At 32.7% G+C, this 21,031-nt stretch overlaps 1 protein-coding gene across 1 annotated transcript; it reads right to left on the bottom strand.

Annotated features, from left to right (window-relative positions):
- Nucleotides 1-795: 795 nt before the first annotated feature.
- Nucleotides 796-20,846, bottom strand: LOC145752455 (ATPase family gene 2 protein homolog A-like). The gene is made up of 15 exons (XM_082568749.1): nucleotides 20,714-20,846; nucleotides 20,470-20,564; nucleotides 19,975-20,142; nucleotides 19,601-19,795; nucleotides 19,025-19,495; nucleotides 18,576-18,705; nucleotides 18,142-18,311; nucleotides 17,617-17,756; nucleotides 17,376-17,526; nucleotides 16,928-17,031; nucleotides 16,589-16,798; nucleotides 16,322-16,455; nucleotides 13,144-13,261; nucleotides 4,762-4,926; nucleotides 796-972 (listed from the first exon to the last, which is right to left on the bottom strand). Exons 1-15 carry the CDS (start codon nucleotides 20,815-20,817, stop codon nucleotides 796-798), a joined length of 2,532 nt encoding a protein of 843 aa, XP_082424875.1. The 5' UTR covers nucleotides 20,818-20,846.
- Nucleotides 20,847-21,031: the final 185 nt, after the last annotated feature.

Below are 21,031 nucleotides of genomic sequence, written 5' to 3'. Positions count from 1 at the left end.
GGTACGAATCTATAAGATCCTATATCGTTCAATCGATAGGATGCGGTTCTTGTTAAAGGATTGATTAACGTCAATGCAAACAGGTTAATTAAGTTGAAACTATTCACACTAAAACAAAGCACTGATTTTTAGGTGAGATACCAAGCAAAAATCAGCCCCAATATAGACTTACCTGTTTATTATTCAAATGCATTAAATTGGACAGGTTGATGTTTATATATTACAAAAGCAAACAGCATAATCAACTAGTTACTTGTTTTTCCGTTTTTAACCCAAACATCACAACAAGTTTACATGTCTCTTTCTCGGAACACCAAAAGTTAAGTGAAAGATTAGTAATTTTCATGTTCCTCGTTGTTCTGCTAAGTATCCCGGTAAACAGTCGTGCTTTATTTTTAGCTGAACTTTTCAAATTGCTGGCATGCCGTTCAAGTTTGGAGATTAATAGGCGAATGTTCATCGACTCGAACCGGCTAAGTCGGAAGCTGAAACCCGATAATTTGATTATCGAATCACGTGATTCAAATGTGTAAATTGACGTTGGCCCACAGCCGTCGTCGCTTCAAACAAGTTAATTTGTAATGTTTATAAACACATTTTTACTTTTGAGTTACTTTTGACTACAGTATACTATTTTCAAATTGTTTCTATTAAACATACATTTTGTTCAAATATATTTTTGTCTGGTAAAGCCCCTTTATAAAAATAGAATATTATAGATTAAGCTTAGTACTGACATTAAACTTGTATTATTAATTATTAAATGTAAAAACACCGAGTTTTTGGTAATATTTTTTATTTTATTGAAGTTTTGAGAGTTTTTCCATATTCGTCATACATCTGAGACTTCTCTCGAGTCGTCTGCGGAAGTACGCTCTTTAGCGCCACATCGAAGTGGGATTTTCCCACGCTCATGGCCCCGAGGTCGTCATCTAAGGCCGCTAGGGCCGCCTCACGACATACCGAGCAAATCTGTAAAGAATTATAATTTATTATAGCAAAAGATGACATTTATAAAATATTATTTTTATTACAATGTCCCTTTCTTTACAATCTATTATACCGGCCATACTTACAATATAAAAACTACGAACTATAAAAAAGGGGGCGTTTCTATTTTATTTATTTGTGCAACGCAGGTCGAATACCACAAGTGCAGACCGCATTCCCGTGTTGTTGTTAAACGAAACTTTTCAGCTCGAATATTTTCCAGCCAGAAAGACAACGAGCCGAACAGAGATGTGCGTCATTCATTGTCATTCTCGCTCGCCAATTGTTGACGTTAGAACGCTACGTAAACACAATGTCAATGTCGCGCGCGGATCAGGCCATGCGGCCCTCAATAAAGCCCGGCCTCGCGCCGCCCCGTGACGTCACTAGGTCACGTGACTTCGGCGGGTGTTGACACAGGTTTGGTTATTAAGGGAGAAGGAACACAACAAAAAGGGGATTAGGAATGCTTCCGGGCGGGCATCACCCATTTAGGTGCAACACGCGTAATTGCGCTGGGCAATCAATCATCTAGCTAGCTCGCGGCAACCCCTAAGCTCCCATAACTCAACAATAATCCATTCACGATTACCCGGTGCGGATCCGAACGCCGTGAAAGCCAAGGCTGTTTTGATAAGGAAATGAAAAATCGACAAACCCGCGACTTTATCGACCTTAAAGCGATTCGCATTCCAAATATTTTTAAACACAAACAAACAATAAAAAAGATTAATCAATTTACGCCACAACCGCGGCAAGGTGCCAAGAAAACGTCATCGATTGATCCTGACGTCATAATCAATAGGCAATCCGCTAACAAATACCTTGGTTTGACTTAATCGGAAATTTTGGTTTAGTTTGAACGAAAACTGATAAAAAGAGAATAATTGGTTGTTATGAAACGTCGAATATATTGATGGATAGCGTAAGGATTATGTGTTTAAGCTTAAAAGTAGTAAAGTAAATACAGGAAACGATTTTTGGGATAAATATGCCTTTAAATTGGGCGTAAATTGAAAAATTAATGTTTTTAAATTGAATTTAAAAAAACAAGTCACGTGTTATGGTCATGTGACTATGTTAGCGATATCTGGATAGCAGCTGAAATCGCTCATACCTTCAACTCGAAGCGGAAGGGATTTTTGTTGCTGCGTGACGTCATTGGAAGGGTCGAGTTCCGAAACTTGAATCGGCAGGCCAGCGATCATGGGTATTTGTTACGTCACAAATAAAACCACAATAACGGACCGTGTGACGTGGGCCAGCTCCGAACGGATGAGTCTCGTTTCACAATTTTAATTAAGTATTGCAGAATCGCGATGTTTCGGAAAAGAAAATAGTAAGTTCGATAAATTCCGCAAATTTCTCGCTCTCTGAGTGTTTATCAAAGTGTGAACTGGGGATTGGTAGGTTTGCTGTGGGCGTGCGTTGCTGAAATAGGCGTCGAACAACTCTTTAAAAATTAGTCTATAGATATCTCATATTTTGTAATCAACAAGTTTCAAAAGTTTACGCCTTCGGCCGTTAACGTGCAAATACACTAAAATTTAATAAAGTAGAACACCTGCAAAAATAAGCTTAGGTTTGCAAAACGGGCAATCGAAAATGTTTCACGCAAAATTTAATATCAGATAATTAATTTGTTTTTTCACCGCAAAAAATTATAAGCAGCGACATGCCCTAAATACACGAATTAAAATAGACTGCTATCTTCTTCGCTTTAAATAACTTTAAAATGAAGTAATGTGTACTTTAAGCCGATCCGCAACCGAACAGCTATACCGACATGTAATTGAATACTGCTGATGCAGCATAACAACACATATGCTGCGGCTTCAGTGTAACTAAATTAGGAAAACTGTAGGCGAGAGGTCAGCACTCCCCAGCAACGTTATAGAAAAACAACTCCCTGCTTTTAGCGCAGCGCGGTATCGGGTTCGACTTATGTTTTGACATTAAACTTGTGCTTATTAATTGGTTGTAAAGTTAAAGCCTGCGTGTGATAGGAAAACACACAACATCACGTTGCCAGGGTTAGCATAGGCCGGATTATTAGTCGTTAAACCGGTTTTAAATATACCCGATTTCGAGTGTTTCGATTTCCAGTGAGGTCGCACCAAAATGTCGAAAATTTTCGAACCGTACACAAGTTGGTCAGAATGCCAGACCAAACTTTACAACGGCGGCTTAAAATCAATCAGAAAACGGTGGGTATGTTTTCACACTCGTTTAAGAGGCAAGGGGGCGTACACTGGCCACGCAATCTGTAATGCCTTCCGGTAGATACGAATTAAGACCACGAAAACAGTGCGAACGAGAGGCGCTATCACGCACAGACATAGAGGCTCCTTTGCCGATCTAATAGGAGTGCAAAGCACTACAGAGTCGAGTGTATTTCGTCTGTGGGGCAACGAGGGTTGATATGTCGAAGTGTTCCAACGGCGCAGACAAGGGGAGCCAGCTAATCCTCGCAGTTATCCCAGTCGATAAAAGTGACGCCATACTGCGAAACCCTTAGCGCGCCTGTGGCCCCAAAATAAATACAGTAGCATATGAGATTGTGAGTTTTCGGACTTGGAAGAGTTTTCGTCACCTGCAGACGCCGACAAATTTATCGACGAAATCGATTATTTGTTCGGTGACGTCACACAATGGAATGGGAGGACGAGCGGAAATTAGGATTTGCAGAGGGCGGAGAGATAACCAAACACTTACATAATCATTTTAAACTTGTTTTCAACAATCTGCAAATATCTGGCTGGGAGTGAAGAAAAAACTATCGGCATACCACAGACGATCCAATAAAGAAATCCAATTTAATACATTTTTGATTTCGTCGTCCGCCATTTTTTAATTGGAATTCTTCGGCACAGATGTTCGCACGTTCAACGCGAGGCTTTTACACAATTTAGATTAAAAATAACCAGGCCGAAAACAACTTTTTACACCTGGATATGTAAGTGTGCAAATTACCCCCGTCAAGCGGAAACACAAATTACATCACCAGCGTACAATAAAAATTGTTAAAGAATTTAAATGAGTGGTATTGGAATTTGAAGACCATGTATTTTAAGCAGAACAAATTTAAAATTAAATTTGTTTTTTACTGACTTTTAAAAGAGTTTGTAAATGATTTAAATTAAATTTCAGTGCCAGAAATATAGTATACTTTTTCTATACTCAAAGTCCTTTTACTAATTAACACTTACGTAACGGTAACTTTCTTGTTTACTATTTTCCTATGCTATAATAAGGCGGGCTAAGTGCCCGGGTCACTTTGGTGCAGTGGGCGTGGCTTACACGTCAATCAAACCGCCACACATCATTAAGCGCGTATGGATGTATGGCTTTAGCCCGGCCCTTGTTTTCAACTTAGGCGAAATCGCATTAACAGATATCGAAACAAGAACTTGACCACGCCCCCTCGTGTTAAAAACAACCGCAACAGAAACAGATATGATTTTTAGAGAGCAAGGTTACGATAACAAATAACATATTTTTATTTATGTGATTTTTACATGGGAGGAGTATGTTATTGTTTGGAATAGAGTACTTGAATTTGGGGTAAGTTTAAAGAAAAATCCCAACTGACACAACCCACTTATCTAAAAACCCTTTTCTGATTTTAGAAATGGGCACAACTTGGTTTTGATCAATGGCATGATTTAAAAAAATAATTATTCTAATTTAACATTTTTTTACTATACCCTTTTTCCTTTAATTTATTTTAAAAATTAGAAATTGAAAAAAATATTTTTTGCTCATACTGACCTCGGCCCCAGAATACATTTCAGTTTTTGCGACCAAATCTTGAACAATGACGTCATCATCAATCGGCATTTTTCGAAATCGAATTCGAAAGATTTCTTCCCTCGTTGTTTGGTCAGGGAGTGGGACGTATAATATTCGATCGATACGACCAGGGCGAAGTAATGCCTTGAAAAGCAAAAAAAAATATTGTTTAATATTTAATTTTGATACATGCTTTTTTAACATTTTGATATACATTAATCGGCAGCGTGGTGTAGTGGTAAGAACCTTTGCTTCACCACATGAGGCCGTGGATTCCATCCCCACTGCTTTCGCCCTTGAGTAAGGCGCTATAAACAGTATGAACTCCTGCTGAGCCAGCTCTTTATCAGCAGTATAATTATTGGGCAATTATAATCTATAATATCCCAAACTGCCACAGAAAATTTGGGACTGGGTCGGGGTAACAGTTGTTACTTTATGTTTAGGTCGCGCATATCGAGATAAAAGATACATACAAAAAGAAAAAAAAATTGTCTGTGAAAAAATGATAAAAAATTTAGAATTAATTTTTTTTAATATTGTTGATCAGAAAAAAATATTTAATTAATAAAAAAAATTGTTCAGACATCTTTTTAAACTTTTTTATTGCTAAAAATTTTTTTTCTCACAGAATAACAAATTTAAGCAAATATATGGGAAGCAAAAACGTAAACCGACATCAAACGGAATTGATAAAGTAAAGAAAACCCTTTCACACAAATCCAAATCAATTTGTACAAACTTTTGTCGGCAAAGGGTTGGTTAATTACATTAGCCCTAACCTTGATCAAATATAGAACGAGGTAAGGTGAACAAATTTCGAAGAAACATTTCATTATTTCGAAGATTTATATAGAATTGGCAAATAAACTTACTTAAATTACACAAAGTAAAGACCTTATTTCCGAAATGAGACAACTTGTTATTGGCATTGGGTGTTGTCTGAATCTGACATTTTTTATTTAATTTTTTCACACAGCAAAAAAAGGGAAAATCTTAAGAATGTGCTTTAACAAACCCCTTAAAAATAATTCGAAAATGGCGGAATTAAATAATTAAAATAAACGAAATTATACAACTTTATAAACAAGATAGGAAAATGTATAATTTAACATGACCACCTAACCTAGTATTGGTTAAAGCCTAATGATAATATAAAACAACGTTAAAGCTTCCTAATTTAATAAAATTGGTTTAAAATGTCTTGTGTATTTTGGACAGATTAGTTTCTGACGTTCAAAATAAACATAAATCAAATTTAACATGACATTAAATTTAACAAACTCGTTTGCGAGGCAAAAATTTGTCGTCAAACTGGGTCCAAGTGTAAGAAAAAAAAAATTAAAAACTGATTTAAAAAATATTAAAAAAATTAAAAAAGGGGATTGAAAAAATACAGAACATTTTTTGACTGAGTAAGAGCTAAAATTAAATCTATTTTCAACTATCTCTACCCCACGTGAGCGATTTGTTATTCTTCCGGATACATTACACACAAAACTAATCTCCGGTCGTAACAACCCGCGTACAATGAACGACCCGACCTTGGTCATTGTAGAAAAAAATCCGGCCCGACAAAAAAAGAGTCCTCGGCGTGTGGTGGTCACGTGATTCGAGCATGTCACGTGACAACCACACGCACGGGCGCCGCGTTGGCCGTTGGGAGGGAAGAGAACTCACAATTTCCGAAACTTGTTTAGGTTAAGAAAACAATCCAAAATGTCGTCTACATTCGCATAGAATTTAAAATTAAAGTAAAAATATAAATTTATTTTAAAATTACTTTTTAAAAATAAATTTAACATTGTTTAGTAGAATAGGCTTGCTTAGCACTAAAAATAAATTTTTTAAACATCATTTTAACTTTTAAGTTTAATAAAAAATTAAGTTTAATAAAAATTGATTTATAACTTAACAAAATAAGGTATAACAACGACATCTTATGTAACACCTAAAATTTTAATATCATTTTCAAATTTTTTTAATTTAATTAAAAATATCTCAAATCCAATAAATATCGAATTATTTAGGGCTTACTACAGCACGCCAATTAAACGCGAATGGACGAAATATTTCTTGATCGAAACCCGGTCCCTGAAAACGTAACCACATCAAATACGCGCGAAGAATCTGTAATTTGTTTGAACCCAGGCACGTGTTAAAATAAGATGGCAACATGTAATAGAAAGCGCGATCTTATTTGTGTAAAGTAAAATCGAAACCTCTTTATTCATTCCCATCAATTCGGGCAACTTATTAAATTCCATTGTTGCCATATCGCTACTGTTACGTCACAATGCCAGGCCTTGTTACGGTGTATTATAGTTTTTGGAAGCCGCTTCCGTTCTTTTGTTGCCACTTCCTTAATCGGACCAACGGACAGAAAAAGTTTTTCGACTACTTAGTGAGTAGTAAGTAACATTTTAAAAGCGCTCCGAAAGGTTTTGAGTTCGCTTAGGGTCGCGATCTTTTTTTAATGAATATTTTTAATCGGCGCGAAAACGGATAACGACAAAATATCGTGGGAACTTTTTTAATGAATTTTAAAATTTGTTAGTCAAAGTTTTTTTATTGTTAGGTATACGTAAAAATTAATGCATAGCGTTTTTATTATTAGCAATACTGGCTATCTGGTACCTAACACCATTTTAATTCTTCAGTTGTTCATAGAATAATTATGTGTATGCGAATTCATTTAAAATTTTATATTTTTTAAGATTAAAATTTTTATAAATAGATAAACATAATAGTAAAGTATTGTATCCCATGGACTTACAGCTAAAACTACTTCAATAAAACATTATTTCAAATTTCCCCCTTTTACAGTAAACGCTGTAATTTTCCAAATCCGCCATCTAATTACGCACCCTAGCGACCACAAAAAAAGAAACAAATAACAAATCCTAAAAATAAATCCTAAATTTCGAAAAATGATCCATTTCGCAACAGGAGGTAATTCTTGTTATCTGTGGCCCGCACACAATTCGCAATGACAAGTACTGGCAACTTAATCATAAGCGCGACCTTTAAAATTTAAGATTAACATCGTGACTCATAGGGCAGATACGCAGCCCTTATAGGTTAAGGGGGCTGATGAAGCCTTTTTTTAAATAAATGTGTAAGCAAAAACTTATTTATCAAAAGCTTTTTGATTTTAAAATTATTTTGATTTTTTTTAAATATTTTTTTTAAGACCTGAAATTTTACACATCTTGTATTTTTATTAGACGATGACAATGCAAAATTCGGCCTTCACAGTAGTTATTTTTATGACCACCTAAATCGAAATAAAATCAGTAAAACACAACTCAGTTATTTCCATTGCGTGAGAGGACAGAAGCACCGGTATTAACTCTTAACATACAGTTTGGCAATTTTCGCGTAATAAGTGTATACCCGGTGATGTGTCGAATTGTGAAAGGGTTGCTACCGGTGAACAAAGCTTAAACGACAGCAAACAAATAAACAATTTGCCGCCTGCTCGTTTGTTTAAACATAAGCGATTGACAGCACGAGCAGAAAACCACATTGACCGTGCGCGTCTTTGATGCGAGGCCCATTAACTAGATCTGCCCATTACCCGTTTACCGCCGATTCGCTTCCGAAAAATGATCGTAATTTCGGCAAAATTGCGGAAATTGCTTTCGCTTTTATCGCTCGAAATGCTTAGGTTCTTGACACCGCTTCCCCTAAAGATAAACGACCTGATGTAGAAAAGGATTACAAGCGCTTACGTGAGGCCAGGTCGCTGAGTTCACGTATAAGACGGCAATTTCAAAACACAACGAAAGCCGAGGTTCAAATCGGAAATACCAACCTTCTACTCATGGAAAACTTTAAATCGCGACTTTATACAACACAACCTATGTTATCACTACAATATAGGGCGGGCAAAGGGTTAATTGTGATATGACATTGATATACGGAGTATCACAACAGAACTGATATCAAATCCGGTGTTTAAGGCCTCTGGCATATTTGTGTCCGGTATTTAAAGCTCTTCTACGATCGAGTGCCAAATACCTGACGAACTTGCGGGCAAAGTACGATTTATAGCTCGAGTCGTTCTATTTTGACCCCTTATAAAATCGACATTTAATTCAAAAGAGAACTTTAAATTTACCCGAAAAATACACAAAAGAATATCCTTACGCATTTAAAAACCTATCAAAAGCAAACAAAATCGCAAATTTTCACGCCTCTCAAATTATCACAGGCCCAATTTAACAGGTCACCGACGTGTTAATGCGGCTAATGTGAAAGCCGTAAAAATCCGCGAAGCGTCTTGTTTGTTATTAGTTGGCAGCTGCATGTCCGGTAACCTGTATACAGTGAATAGACATGAACCCAAGATTATAAACCACAAAAATTAGATCCAGACTTGATTAAAGTAACTATTTAAGGATTCTATAGACTAATACAAAACGGAGGGATTAGGCGAAAAACGCTTAAGCCACATCCATTGTAGCACATATTTTTACACGTAACTGTTTTTTAACAAAAATTACTGTCTAATTACTGCAGCCTACACATCAACTTTGCCTTTAAACTAAGGTTAACAGTTTAACAATTATTATTTCTAGGTTATGTTACTGCAATATCACTTGATATGGTTATAAGAATTTGGAAAAATACTCAAAACAAAACGTGAACTATTTTTTTTTTCAGTTTCTGTTTTACAGTAAACAGCGCATGGTGTTAAAATATAATAAACCTGACTTGATACACAATAATAAACTTACAAAATGAATATTTGATTAACGATGTGGTTACAATAATTTATATTTGCTAAACAAATGCTTAGAAGCAAAACAAAAGCTTAAACTTACAACCGAACCAAAAAAATTTAAAGATTTAAAATAGAATCCAATTCTTTAAAAACAAGTTATTTTAAGGTTTGATTACTTGAAATTAAAACTGTGTGAATGACTTTGCGTAACCCCAAGCTTTAGGGTGATAACTATTTTGGGGTGCTGGGAATTATTTAGGGTAAACACAGCCCCAAATATTTTACCTCGAATTTAAGCAACACTGGGTTCAAGGTATTAGTGTTGGCTGTTAAAAATTAATTTAATTGTTTGATTTTCGGTTCTTATCTCTTTCGAAGCTAGAAAATATTACATTTTGGTAAGGAAGTCGAGCAATTGCATATAGATTACGGTTGGGGTTAAGTTTTAGGCAAATAAAACGGTCAAATGGGTCAATTTGGGGGTAAATATTGCTTGAAAGGATCGAGCTAATAATAGAATTCATGCGGCTTAGCGCCTTTGACTTGCTCGCCGAAGTGGAAAGCTTAGCATAACCATCTAATTAATTATTGGATTGAAAAAGATAAAAAAAAATCAATTTTGAGCACAAATTACCTGTTACCCTTACCCGAATTACCCAATTACCTTACCCCAAATGATTTGAGAATTGACACAGTAATTAGCAACCAAATCACGCTTAAAGAATATGACAACCTCAATAACTTGGCGACAACCATATTGAAAAACAATAAAAACCACAACTGCTCCGCATCGACATCGTGCGGATTCAATTTTTAAAAATAATTTAATACAAAACATCCACCTTTGGCACTTCTTCTATTGTTCAGTGCTTGCCTCAATACCAAAGACAATACATCGGGCTGATCGGTTGACTATTTACACTACACACTACAATTAGTATAACAAACAAATTAGAAGTTCGCGTAAAATATTTTGGGGCAAATAAATAATGTTGTGGCAATAAGATTCCGTCAGTTTAAACTTAAGACTGTTTGTAATTGTTCGCATGCAATCCTACGATCTTAAAATCCGAGGTATTTTGCTAGGGTTAAGCGATCTTTGGGTGAAATCTTGTTATGTTAATAATTTTTAACAAAATGTAAGCTAAAAAAATACAATCCTTATTTTTAACGTTTAATTGTGATTGTCTATAAATATATTTATATATAAAAAAAAAATAAATATATTTATTTAGTTACAACAAAGTCCTAATAAGTAATAAATGAAATCCAGGGGTCCCAGTAAACTTTAATATAACAATATTTTACGATATCCTTTACATAGCCTTATGACGTGCGAAATCTAAATGACGTAACAAAACAACAACAGAAAAAAGCCGCGCGCTTTCAGTCGGCCTATTTTCGTTCGCATGCAAATCTGATCAAGTTCAACGAAAATCATAACAAAAATAATAATTTTCGCCTCGACTTCTGACGTCATCGAGGCACGGAAATCTAATTGGCAGCCACCCCGACGAAGAAATATTCGGGAATGATTAAGTTACTGTTTGAAACGCTCCGGTTGCCTTGAAAGCCGGTATCAAAGCCAGCCTCTGATCAGGCGAACAAGCATTTGAGTTTATCAAGCCGAGCGAGTATCAACATTTGGCTTGTACAAGTGCATATAACAGGTGTGCGAGGGTATATACAGCTCACCTGGCCACGAGTTCGGCATTCCGCGCGCTCAAAATATTTCGAATTAAATTTTCGGAATTTGACATATTGATATGAACACTACAGCGTCAGAGCATTTTAGTTCATTGCCAATAAGGTTGAACTGGGGTGACGTCATTTTTTGGGTCCTCGATTAAAACTTTTTCAGTTGTTATGACGTCATAAATTAGTTAAAAATTTAAATATGGTTAGTTAGATTTATTTTGTACATTTAACAAAAGAAACTGGAAAATACGTTTTTTTATTATACCTTATCGAAAAAAAAATTAAATTGACGATTTTTTGATAGATACATTATCGTGGCCACATAACAAACTTAAACCCACGACAACCCTTACAGCGGAAAGAAAATGTCATCCAGAACAAGGTAAAACCTTAATATAAATTTTCATTAGATATCTCCACGATTATGATGTTCCTATACCATATGTCTACAACCCACTCGTGATGTTTATATCGGATTTTGTGAGTTTCCGCTTAAAATGTCATCTATAAAAAGTGTAACCAAAAAAACGACAGAAGTGCATTAACATAGGGCGTGTGCACTGTCGTACGGCCCGACATAACAACATGCCAATCAAGACGACTCCTTTTCCGCACTTACGAAGATAAGATACAAGGCGCTGTTAAATTAAAAAACAAACAACGCTTTCCTGAATTCATAAATTGTTTAGACTGTGAAATAGTGTCTATATATAATTTAAACAATATTTTACGATAAAGTAAACATATTTTTATGACAGATTAATTTTATGGCGTTTAGTCAACGAAAATCAAAAGGCACTTCAACCACGGAACCCAGTATTTCATAATAATGACGTCATGTTTTTTATGACGTGTAATTTAAAACAATAGGTCGTTAAAGAAGGCAATCAATTATTCACGCCGTATATACAATGATGTTTTCAGCCGTTATTTTGTTTACAAATTAATAAACCAAATCAAAGCGAAAAACCAATCACCAATAAAAACTTAATTGAAACTTTCATATCTACAATAAATTTAAAATGAAATTTTATTTTTAAAATAAATCATTTTTTACAAAGGTCTATTGTGTTATAGATACACATGCACACGTAATATTTTGATGTTTTAAATACACACAGGCCCCAGGTTGTTTATGTTTAATATATTAAACAATTTTGCGGTTGTATTATTCTTAAAATGGCGCGACTTCGCCACTGTATACAAAAGCGTTTAAGTTTATGTTAGTAAACCAGAGTATAAATATTTTCCTTATCAAACAATGTTTAATAAAGAGTAAATAAGTTTAAACTATTTTTAAAAATTAAAAAAATAAACAACTGAATTTATTAAATATTACTCCAAATTTTTTATTCCAGGACATTTTTGTTTTTTTAAAATACAAAAAAAAAGTTTTTGCTCGCATCCGCCAACTATCGTATTTTTAATTTTAGCGTATTTAAAATTTTATTGCAATAAATTTTTCTACAGTATACTGTCATTTAAACTTTGTGCTAGTACAAGAATAAAGCTTCAGAGTGGATTTACCTTTAACCCATATCAAATGTCATTGAAGTGCATTGTTATCTATCACTATAAGTAGGATTATAAAACTTAACAACGTTAGTAAACTAGGTACGAGGTAATGCAACGTAACAATATTATTTGTTCCAAGTATTACTGTTGTTTTTAAAAAAAAACACGATTTCTAATTTACCAAAACAATAGATAGTGGGTCTCTTATCACATAGTAGCGCCTACAAGCTATCGGTATTAACCGGATCTAAACCACTAAGTAAATTAATAAACACAATACCACGAAGCCCATTTTATATTAAACAACTAATGATGATATACAATAACATACTAAGCCTAAGTCATTAGGGTTGATTTGCAAAAAATAATTATTTTTAACAAAAACAAAAAAAAGACGAAATGTTTAAACTTTGACCTACCTTGTCAATCATGTCGGGCCTGTTGGTTGCCGCGACAACGATGACGTCATTTCGTTGTTCGACTCCGTCCATCTCTGTTAACATGGCAGCAAGGACTCTGTCCGCCACTGCGTTTCCACTAAATGTAATATTTTTATGTTTTAAAAGAGTTATTTTTTAGTTATATTAAGTAATAAGTCCTATATTGGCGATTTTTTTACTTAAAAATTGATAAGGTTGGTGTCACTGAACACAAAAATGATTTTAACTTTAAATAATTTTACTTACTTTTTAAGTTATACAATTTAAAAAAAATTAAATTTAATTAAAAAAAGGAGAAGCCCTGTTTGAGATGACGTAGAAAGTTTTGGCTTGTATTCACTCACTACGCGACTTAGTACTTTCTACGTCACACCAAAAATATGGTAACCTGGTTTTTGATATTGATAATTTTTTTTCTTAAGAAGTTTTTTCTTAAGAAATCAAAAATGCCTTTATCCAATGTTTAGGCTATGATGACTCAACATTAAAGTGTGTATACTGCTTACACGTAAACAATTACACCTAGTTCGACAGAGGTCGCATTTTAGATTCAGTTCACGGATACACCGTCGACATTACACATAACCACAAATACATATATAAGTGTTCGACCTAAGTTGACGCATTCCCCGACCGAGATAAAATCGAACCTGCGGAAGCAATTTAATTTTCGAGTGCTGAATGTGATGACATAACCATGATGGAAAATGGGTTATGACGTAAAAATGTGTGAGAACTTGCAAATTAAGAGTCTCCTTAAAGCGACGAATGAAGATGTATATGACAAAAAATGGTTTCAAACTATGAGAATGGGTGGCTATTTAGTTTACATGGCTGGGTAAGTGCAACCAATACGGTCTCATCCACATATACTCAACATGTTGGAGTTGACGTGGACAAATTAGCCTGAATAGAATCCTTTAACGGTTTTTAAAAAGGCCTACTTCATTCGACGATACAGTTCCGAAATCGAACTGGTTTATTTCGAAACTGTAACCACAGTTATCGTAAGGCAAACAAACAAACAAATCTCGATAAGAAAGAAGGATTTCGACTTCCTCGCTAGCGGAAGGCGAAACCACTTGGGAAAGAATATCGACGATGCGTAAGCGATAACATCGTAACGGGACTGCGCAGTTTAAACCTATGATTCCTGCCCGCTTCCTAGCAGAGAGCACTTGAACAGGTAGCTACACGCGTCTGCTGGGCACTCGAGCTCGGGCTATTCGCTCTTACGGGGCCCTTGCCTGGCGCTACGAAGCTGTAGTGAGATTTTCGAGCAATCTGTTTGCTTTTAATAACTTCCAGTAATAAGTGCTGACCACTTAACACACAAAGCTGTGAGCGTTTTTAAAAAGGTTTAGTTCCGTTATGGAAGTACTATTACGTCGTTATAACAATATAATATGAATTCGGTAATGAGTCAAAGTAGTATAGACCTTAAAATGCTGACTAACAACTGAAACCAATCGACTTATTTTAACAAAATTGCCCTGAATTTGCTTGGGAGTACATCAATGAATTGCAAAATAAACCATAAATGACTTATAAAAGTTATTAACTTATAACTTCCTAAATATAAATGAAAAATATTCATATAAGATTGTATTTATTTAATTATATATATTGACTGTTGAATTTATTTAATTATATATATTAAATGTCTATGGTACTTACAATTTAATTTGCAAAAATACTGGAAAATGATTAACATAAAAACGCAGGTTACCATATTTTTGTCGTGTGACGTAGAAAGTGCTAGTGTGGCGTAAAAAGTAAGTAGCGTACTGAAAAAATACAAACTGGTTCTTATGTCATCACAAACAGGGCTCCCTCCTTTTTTTTAAATAATTTTAATTTTTTTTTAATTTGTATAACTTAAAAAGTAAGTAAGGTTATTTGAATTTAAATCAATTTTGTGTTCAGTGACACCACCTATATTAATTTTTGAATAAAAAAATATCGCTAATATATGACTTTAAGAACGATTGCATTAAAAACACGGTGACAACTACATTACCGAAAATTATTTGACCGAATGGTTGTATTACCGAGAACTAAAATTTAAAAAGAAATGAGTTAAATAAATGAGTAATGACCAACTGACCAACATATTAAAAGTCCAGATCAAAGTTATTAAACCAATCCATCATATTTGCGGTCTAAAAATAGCCGGACTATTGTACTTGATTAATTATCGAGTGGACCACAAGGGGTTTTGATATGAATTAAAACACTTATATAGATTTGAATTCAAAAATATAATCGCCAACAATATCTTTAGTGGATTTAGAAATGCATTTTTTTTTTAAAACAAATTTTTAATTATAATAATTTTTTTTCAAAAATTTGTTTTTTTTAAATATGTAATTTATAAGTATTTTTGTTTTGATTGTGTATATGACCTAGCAAAATTATATAAAAAATAATGTTGTACGATGCTTTATAAAAATCCCAAACAGCATTGTAAAACACAAAAACAAAAAAAATCGAAAAAAAATAACCTTTAGCCCATTAATTTTTTTATGGAAAAATTATCAAAATTACCCCAGGTCAATGACATCAAAAAATGGCCAAAGTACTCCATAATTTAACAACTTTAATACTCGACCGCAAATTTCCCATTCAGCATCCGATTACTCAATTTGAGTGTCATCAATCGAGCCTTTTATGACGCAATAACGACAAGATTGACATATCGAACGTACGCAAGGGATTACGCTAAGGATCGTCGAAACACGTGGTCGCCATCAACGCGCGAGGATTACAAATTTTTGACCGAAACCTGTACGGCGACTTAAATTTCATGTTTTTAGTTGTTTAACATTAGAAAAAAAGTCGTATAAATAGGCACATGCATTAATTTAATTAGAGATTTTTTTGTAATTAACTGAAATTTCATCTAGATGTTATTTTTGTAGATTTAAGATAATTCTAGATAGTTCAAGTATACTCTTGTTATACTTTACTCGTAAATAATAAGTTCAATGACCTGGTAATAAAAAATTATATTTATTTTATAACAGTCATTTGTAGTTCAATGACCTTTTGAGTAATTAAAAAATAATGTTCGGAAAGCGTTAAATTTTTTTTGTAATCTAATTTTTCTATTTTCGTTTTTTTGTAGTTTAGTGTTTGTATAAAAAAAATGGGTTACCTTCCACGTTCAATAGCAAGAGCGTCTAATTCATCAAAAAATACGATGGAGGGCGCAGCGGAGCGAGCCTTGGAAAAAATTTGGCGAATCGCGCGTTCGGAATCTCCAACAAATTTACTGAACAATTCTGGGCCCTAAATTAAATTATTTTAGGAAATTTAAAAATTAAAGGAGCACCAAAATAAAAAACAAATTCATACAAATTATAATCAAATAAATGTAGAATACAACCTTGATTAAAATATTTAATTTTATGTAGAATTTTACCTTTATTGATATGAAGTTTAGATCGCTCTCTGTAGCCAGGGCTTTTGCAGTCAAAGTCTTAGAACAACCTGGAGGGCCGTACATTAAAACTCCCCGGGGAGGGTCGATTCCTAACCTTGTAAACGTACCCGGATTTTTCAGGGGCCACTCAATGGCTTGTCGAAGTTTCTTTTTAACAAGTTCGTTGCCTCCAATATCAGACCACTTAACCTAATTAAAGAGTAGAACAATAAAATATTTCAAAAGCAAATTAATTTTTAAAGAATTTAATAACTTCAAATTTGTAAAAAAAGTTTAAATTTTAAAAAAAATACGTGGAACTAAAACATTGGGTTTTACCTGAGGTACTTGAACAATTAACTCTCGCATAGCACTTGGAGGTATTTTGATTAACCCGTGTTCCAAATCATTGGCCTGAATGATAACTTGCTCACTACCGCCACCTTAAGGGTAAATTTTTTTGATAAAATTCATTTTCCACTTTTAGGAAAATTAAGTTTACCAAGCGATTAAAAATACATTTAAAATTGTAATAATTCAAAAAACTAAAGATAAATTAAACCATAATTTTTTACTAGTTAGTTTGAACTAAAAGGCTTTGATATTTTTAAATTTTAATATGTGTCAATTTGATTCTTTTTTCAATTAAGCAATTTATTAATTCATTAAATGTTTCTTAAAATGTTACCATCATAAAATTCTGCAAACTAAACTAAAATAAAACGTTTCATATTTATACATTTTCACACTTAATTCAAAAAACATTATGTTTGTTATATACATTTACCTTCTGCTTTTCTTTTTACAGCATTAAGTCCAGCTTCTACACAAACAGCAGATAAATCTGCACCCACATATCCATGTGCTCTCTCTGATATTACAGTGATTTCATTCTCAGTGATGTTGTGATTACTTTTCAATAATAGTTTTGTGAATATCTGAAAAGTAAAATGTTGTTTTTATAAAAAAATGTAAAAGGGAGTATTTAAATAAATTTAAAAAAATTTCGAAAGTTTTAAAGTTTCCACCTCTGTTCGATCCAAAATTGTAGGAATTCCAACTTCAATTTCTCTATCAAACCTCCCAGCTCTTCTTAAGGCTGGTTCTACTGAGTGAATTCTGTTTGTTGTAGCAACTACAACCACTTGTACTGATTGCTTGTTTAAATCTTTGAAAAAATATTTTAAAATTAATTTAATTGTCACACCACAGTTTTTTAGTTTTAATATTTTTTTATGATCACTTAACAATCAGGATTTATGTTACAGTAGAAGCTAATCACAAAAACCATACATTGTCATAAAAAGTATTATGTCTAGCCCAATTCTTAGGCATTCAAAAAAATGCAGTTGGTAAGTAGGTAAATTATCACAGGCAAATATTAGTTGCAACCATGTTACAACAATTAAAATGCAGCCTATATACAGGCAATTAACTAGTATTTAAACATAATTAATAAAATGTTAACCAGTATCTTTTTTGTTAAGTGTTTTCACCAATTATAATCACATCCATTTTTTTGTTCTTTATATTAAAAATATTAAATAACTCACTGTCCAATATTGTGATAAAAGCAGATACCAGTCTTTTTTCCACGTCCGTTCTGGTTGTGTCCCTCCTTGGACAAATGGAATCAAGTTCATCTATAATCACAATACATGGAGACTTCTTTTGAGCTTCAGTGAACATTGATTGTAATTGTTTCTCACTCTCTCCAAAAAACCTTAAAAAAAATTTAAATAAAATACAACTCACTAACAAAAAAGCACATTAACATTTATAAAAATAATTAAAAAATTGCTTTACATTAGAAAAATAAATTAAAGAGAATAATATTTTGAATATTTTTGTGACTCTTGTTAAAACCGTAAAAAGTTGATAAAAATATTTTTAAAAATGCTGGTGTTCGTTAACATGAAGAAAGTGTTTACTATTTATTGGCTATAGGAAACATTTATATATATATATTAAACAACCAACATCTTACCTGCTCATAATTTCACTTCCCCTGATATGCAACATATTGGTTCCAGCTTCATGTGGTAATGCTTGAGCCAACATACTTTTACCTGTACCAGGAGGTCCATGTAATATTACACCTCTAGAGGGTTGTATACCTTCGAAGGTAAAACAAAAAAGGTATATATTTTATAATTTAAACCATATATAGTCGCACAAACACTTAGTATTGTCTTGGGGCATAAGTAATTTTGTTAATTCTTTATGCATTTATAATCAGGGGTTTAATCCCCACTGCTTTTATGCTGTAGCGCCCTTGGGTAAGGCACTGTAAACGATATAAACTTCAGCTAAGATCAACAGCATAATTATCGGGAATTATAATCTAGGTCACACATTTGACCTTCCCACATTGAGGATACAGATATATATAAAAAAAAATTAGTTGAGTAAATTTCCAGTATTTCTATACTGTACCTGCATCTGAGAAAAGATTTGGGTTTTTAACTGGAAGAACAACGACATCAAGTAAGGTCTTTTTCGCTTCTTTCAGACCACCAATACTGTCAAAACTCAACTTTACAACATCATCAATTTTTTTGTCATCAGGATTTTGTGAGTTATCAATTATATTAATTACAGACTTTGAAGTAATCATATACACTGGCCGAATTCCCTTTAAATAAGGATTACTGTCATTTAAATTGCTTGAAATATCTCCACTTGATTTTATAGGCGTAGAAGTTGAAACTTGTTGCTTTATCAAACTTGGTTCTGCATTTAACTCACTGAAATTAAGATCTAGAGACTTAAAACTCTTTTCTAGATTATCTGATAATGATTTATTCTTCCGAGTGTTTTTAAAATTGATATTTTTAACTTTGAAAGAAAATGATTTCCCAAAGTAAAATATTTCAATGTTTTGACCTTCTAAAATGTAAGTTCGATCTGTAAAAAACAATTATTAATACATTTATAATACCAGTAGTAAATGCTTTGATATATTAACAACACAATTTATTTACTAATATTATTTAAATAAAAATTACAAACCTAGAACATTATTCAAATAATTTTGAAAATGAGTTGAATTAAGGATAGAAGAACTCTCATTTTCTTTATCAGATATTAAAGAAAAAGTTAGAGAGTTAGCATATTCTATTTTGTTTGGAGATCCAGATATGTGTAAAAAATCCCCAACTTTTTTGCCAATCCTTTTTAAATATGATTCACTTACCCCAATTTTGCCTAAAATAATAAACATTGTATATAAATATATATTTTTTTAAAAGTACCCAAAGATTAGATACTCTAAAAAAAATAAGCTAACAATAATTTAACAAGTACCCATAAATTATTTTAGAACATGTCAGATAAATTTAAATATTTTTACAATTTATTATAGTGTTTACAATTAGTACACTTACCCAATGGGACTTGATTTGAAGGCCATGCTCTATAAACTTCTGAACCAACAAAGTTCATGTTTATTGGGTGAACAATAACGGGGCCACTGATTGCAATCTTACATATTTGCATTGTCTTAGGATTTAATTCTATAAGATCTTTCTTTATTGAAATTGGAAGTTTTATTTCTAAATAAATTGCTAATTAATTTATAATTGAATAGATAATAGGGCAAAAACAGGCAGCGCACTTTTATTTTACTAAAATGCTATTACGCATTTAAAAAAAAATAAAAATCATATTTTTGTTAAGAACAAACATTACGGTGGGTTGTGTTTAAAAATCATAAACCTTGTAATAAAATTAAAACAAAAATTTGTTTACCAACAGTTATTTTTTAATCTGTCATTTTTTTAAAATTCTATAAACTTAACATAAGTTAACTACATATAACCAATAACATAAGTTAACTACATATAACCAATATAATAAAAATTAAATAAATATCTATATACCTCTTTGTGGTTTCAGCATTATTTTGCCATTAAATATACCATGAAAAATTGTTATTGGGTCACAGCTTATTCCGTCTTTTGTTGTAAAACTTGTGCTGCACAATCATAAAAATACATCATACATTAAACAAGTAAATTACATTTGATCAAATTAGATTTCATAAGTAAGGTGTTTTGATGTTAAGTTAATAAAGAAACAAATTAAATATGTAAGACATTAACTGATTAATGATTAAAAAATTACTTAAATGATGTATTCGGATCAGATGTCTTTACACTCTCTAAAACATATTTATCGTCGTCAAGTTGTAGCCAAATGGGTTTAGGTGTTTTCTTTTTGCTACTCATCTTATATTATTGAATATCTAAATTTCTGTCAATAATATAATTTCTGAACACTTTTGATTAGCACGTGTTTACGTAAATAGCAGGGTTTTTTCCCTTTAACAATACCAACACAAAAATTATTTTCTAGTATTTTAATAGATTACAATTAAAAAAAGTTTAATCAATAGTTTTAATTTAACATAAATTTACAAAAGCTTAATTTAAAATACAAAAT

Source organism: Corella eumyota, chromosome 1 (genome assembly GCF_963082875.1).
Source record: "Corella eumyota chromosome 1, kaCorEumy4.1, whole genome shotgun sequence".
NCBI classification, from domain to species: Eukaryota; Metazoa; Chordata; class Ascidiacea; order Phlebobranchia; family Corellidae; genus Corella; species Corella eumyota.
This window is presented reverse-complemented; position numbering and strand designations above follow the sequence as displayed.

What these genes read in the sequence shown, in the direction of transcription:
- LOC145752455 (XM_082568749.1), bottom strand. Translation starts at nt 20,817, where the DNA reads ATGAGTAGCAAAAAGAAAACACCTAAACCCATTTGGCTACAACTTGAC. An exon ending in GATCCGAATACATCATTTAA is followed by an intron (nt 20,565 to 20,713) that starts GTAATTTTTTAA and finishes ATGATTGTGCAG; the next exon opens with CACAAGTTTTACAACAAAAG. An exon ending in TGTAAAAAGAAAAGCAGAAG is followed by an intron (nt 17,032 to 17,375) that starts GTAAATGTATAT and finishes TTTACCCTTAAG; the next exon opens with GTGGCGGTAGTGAGCAAGTT.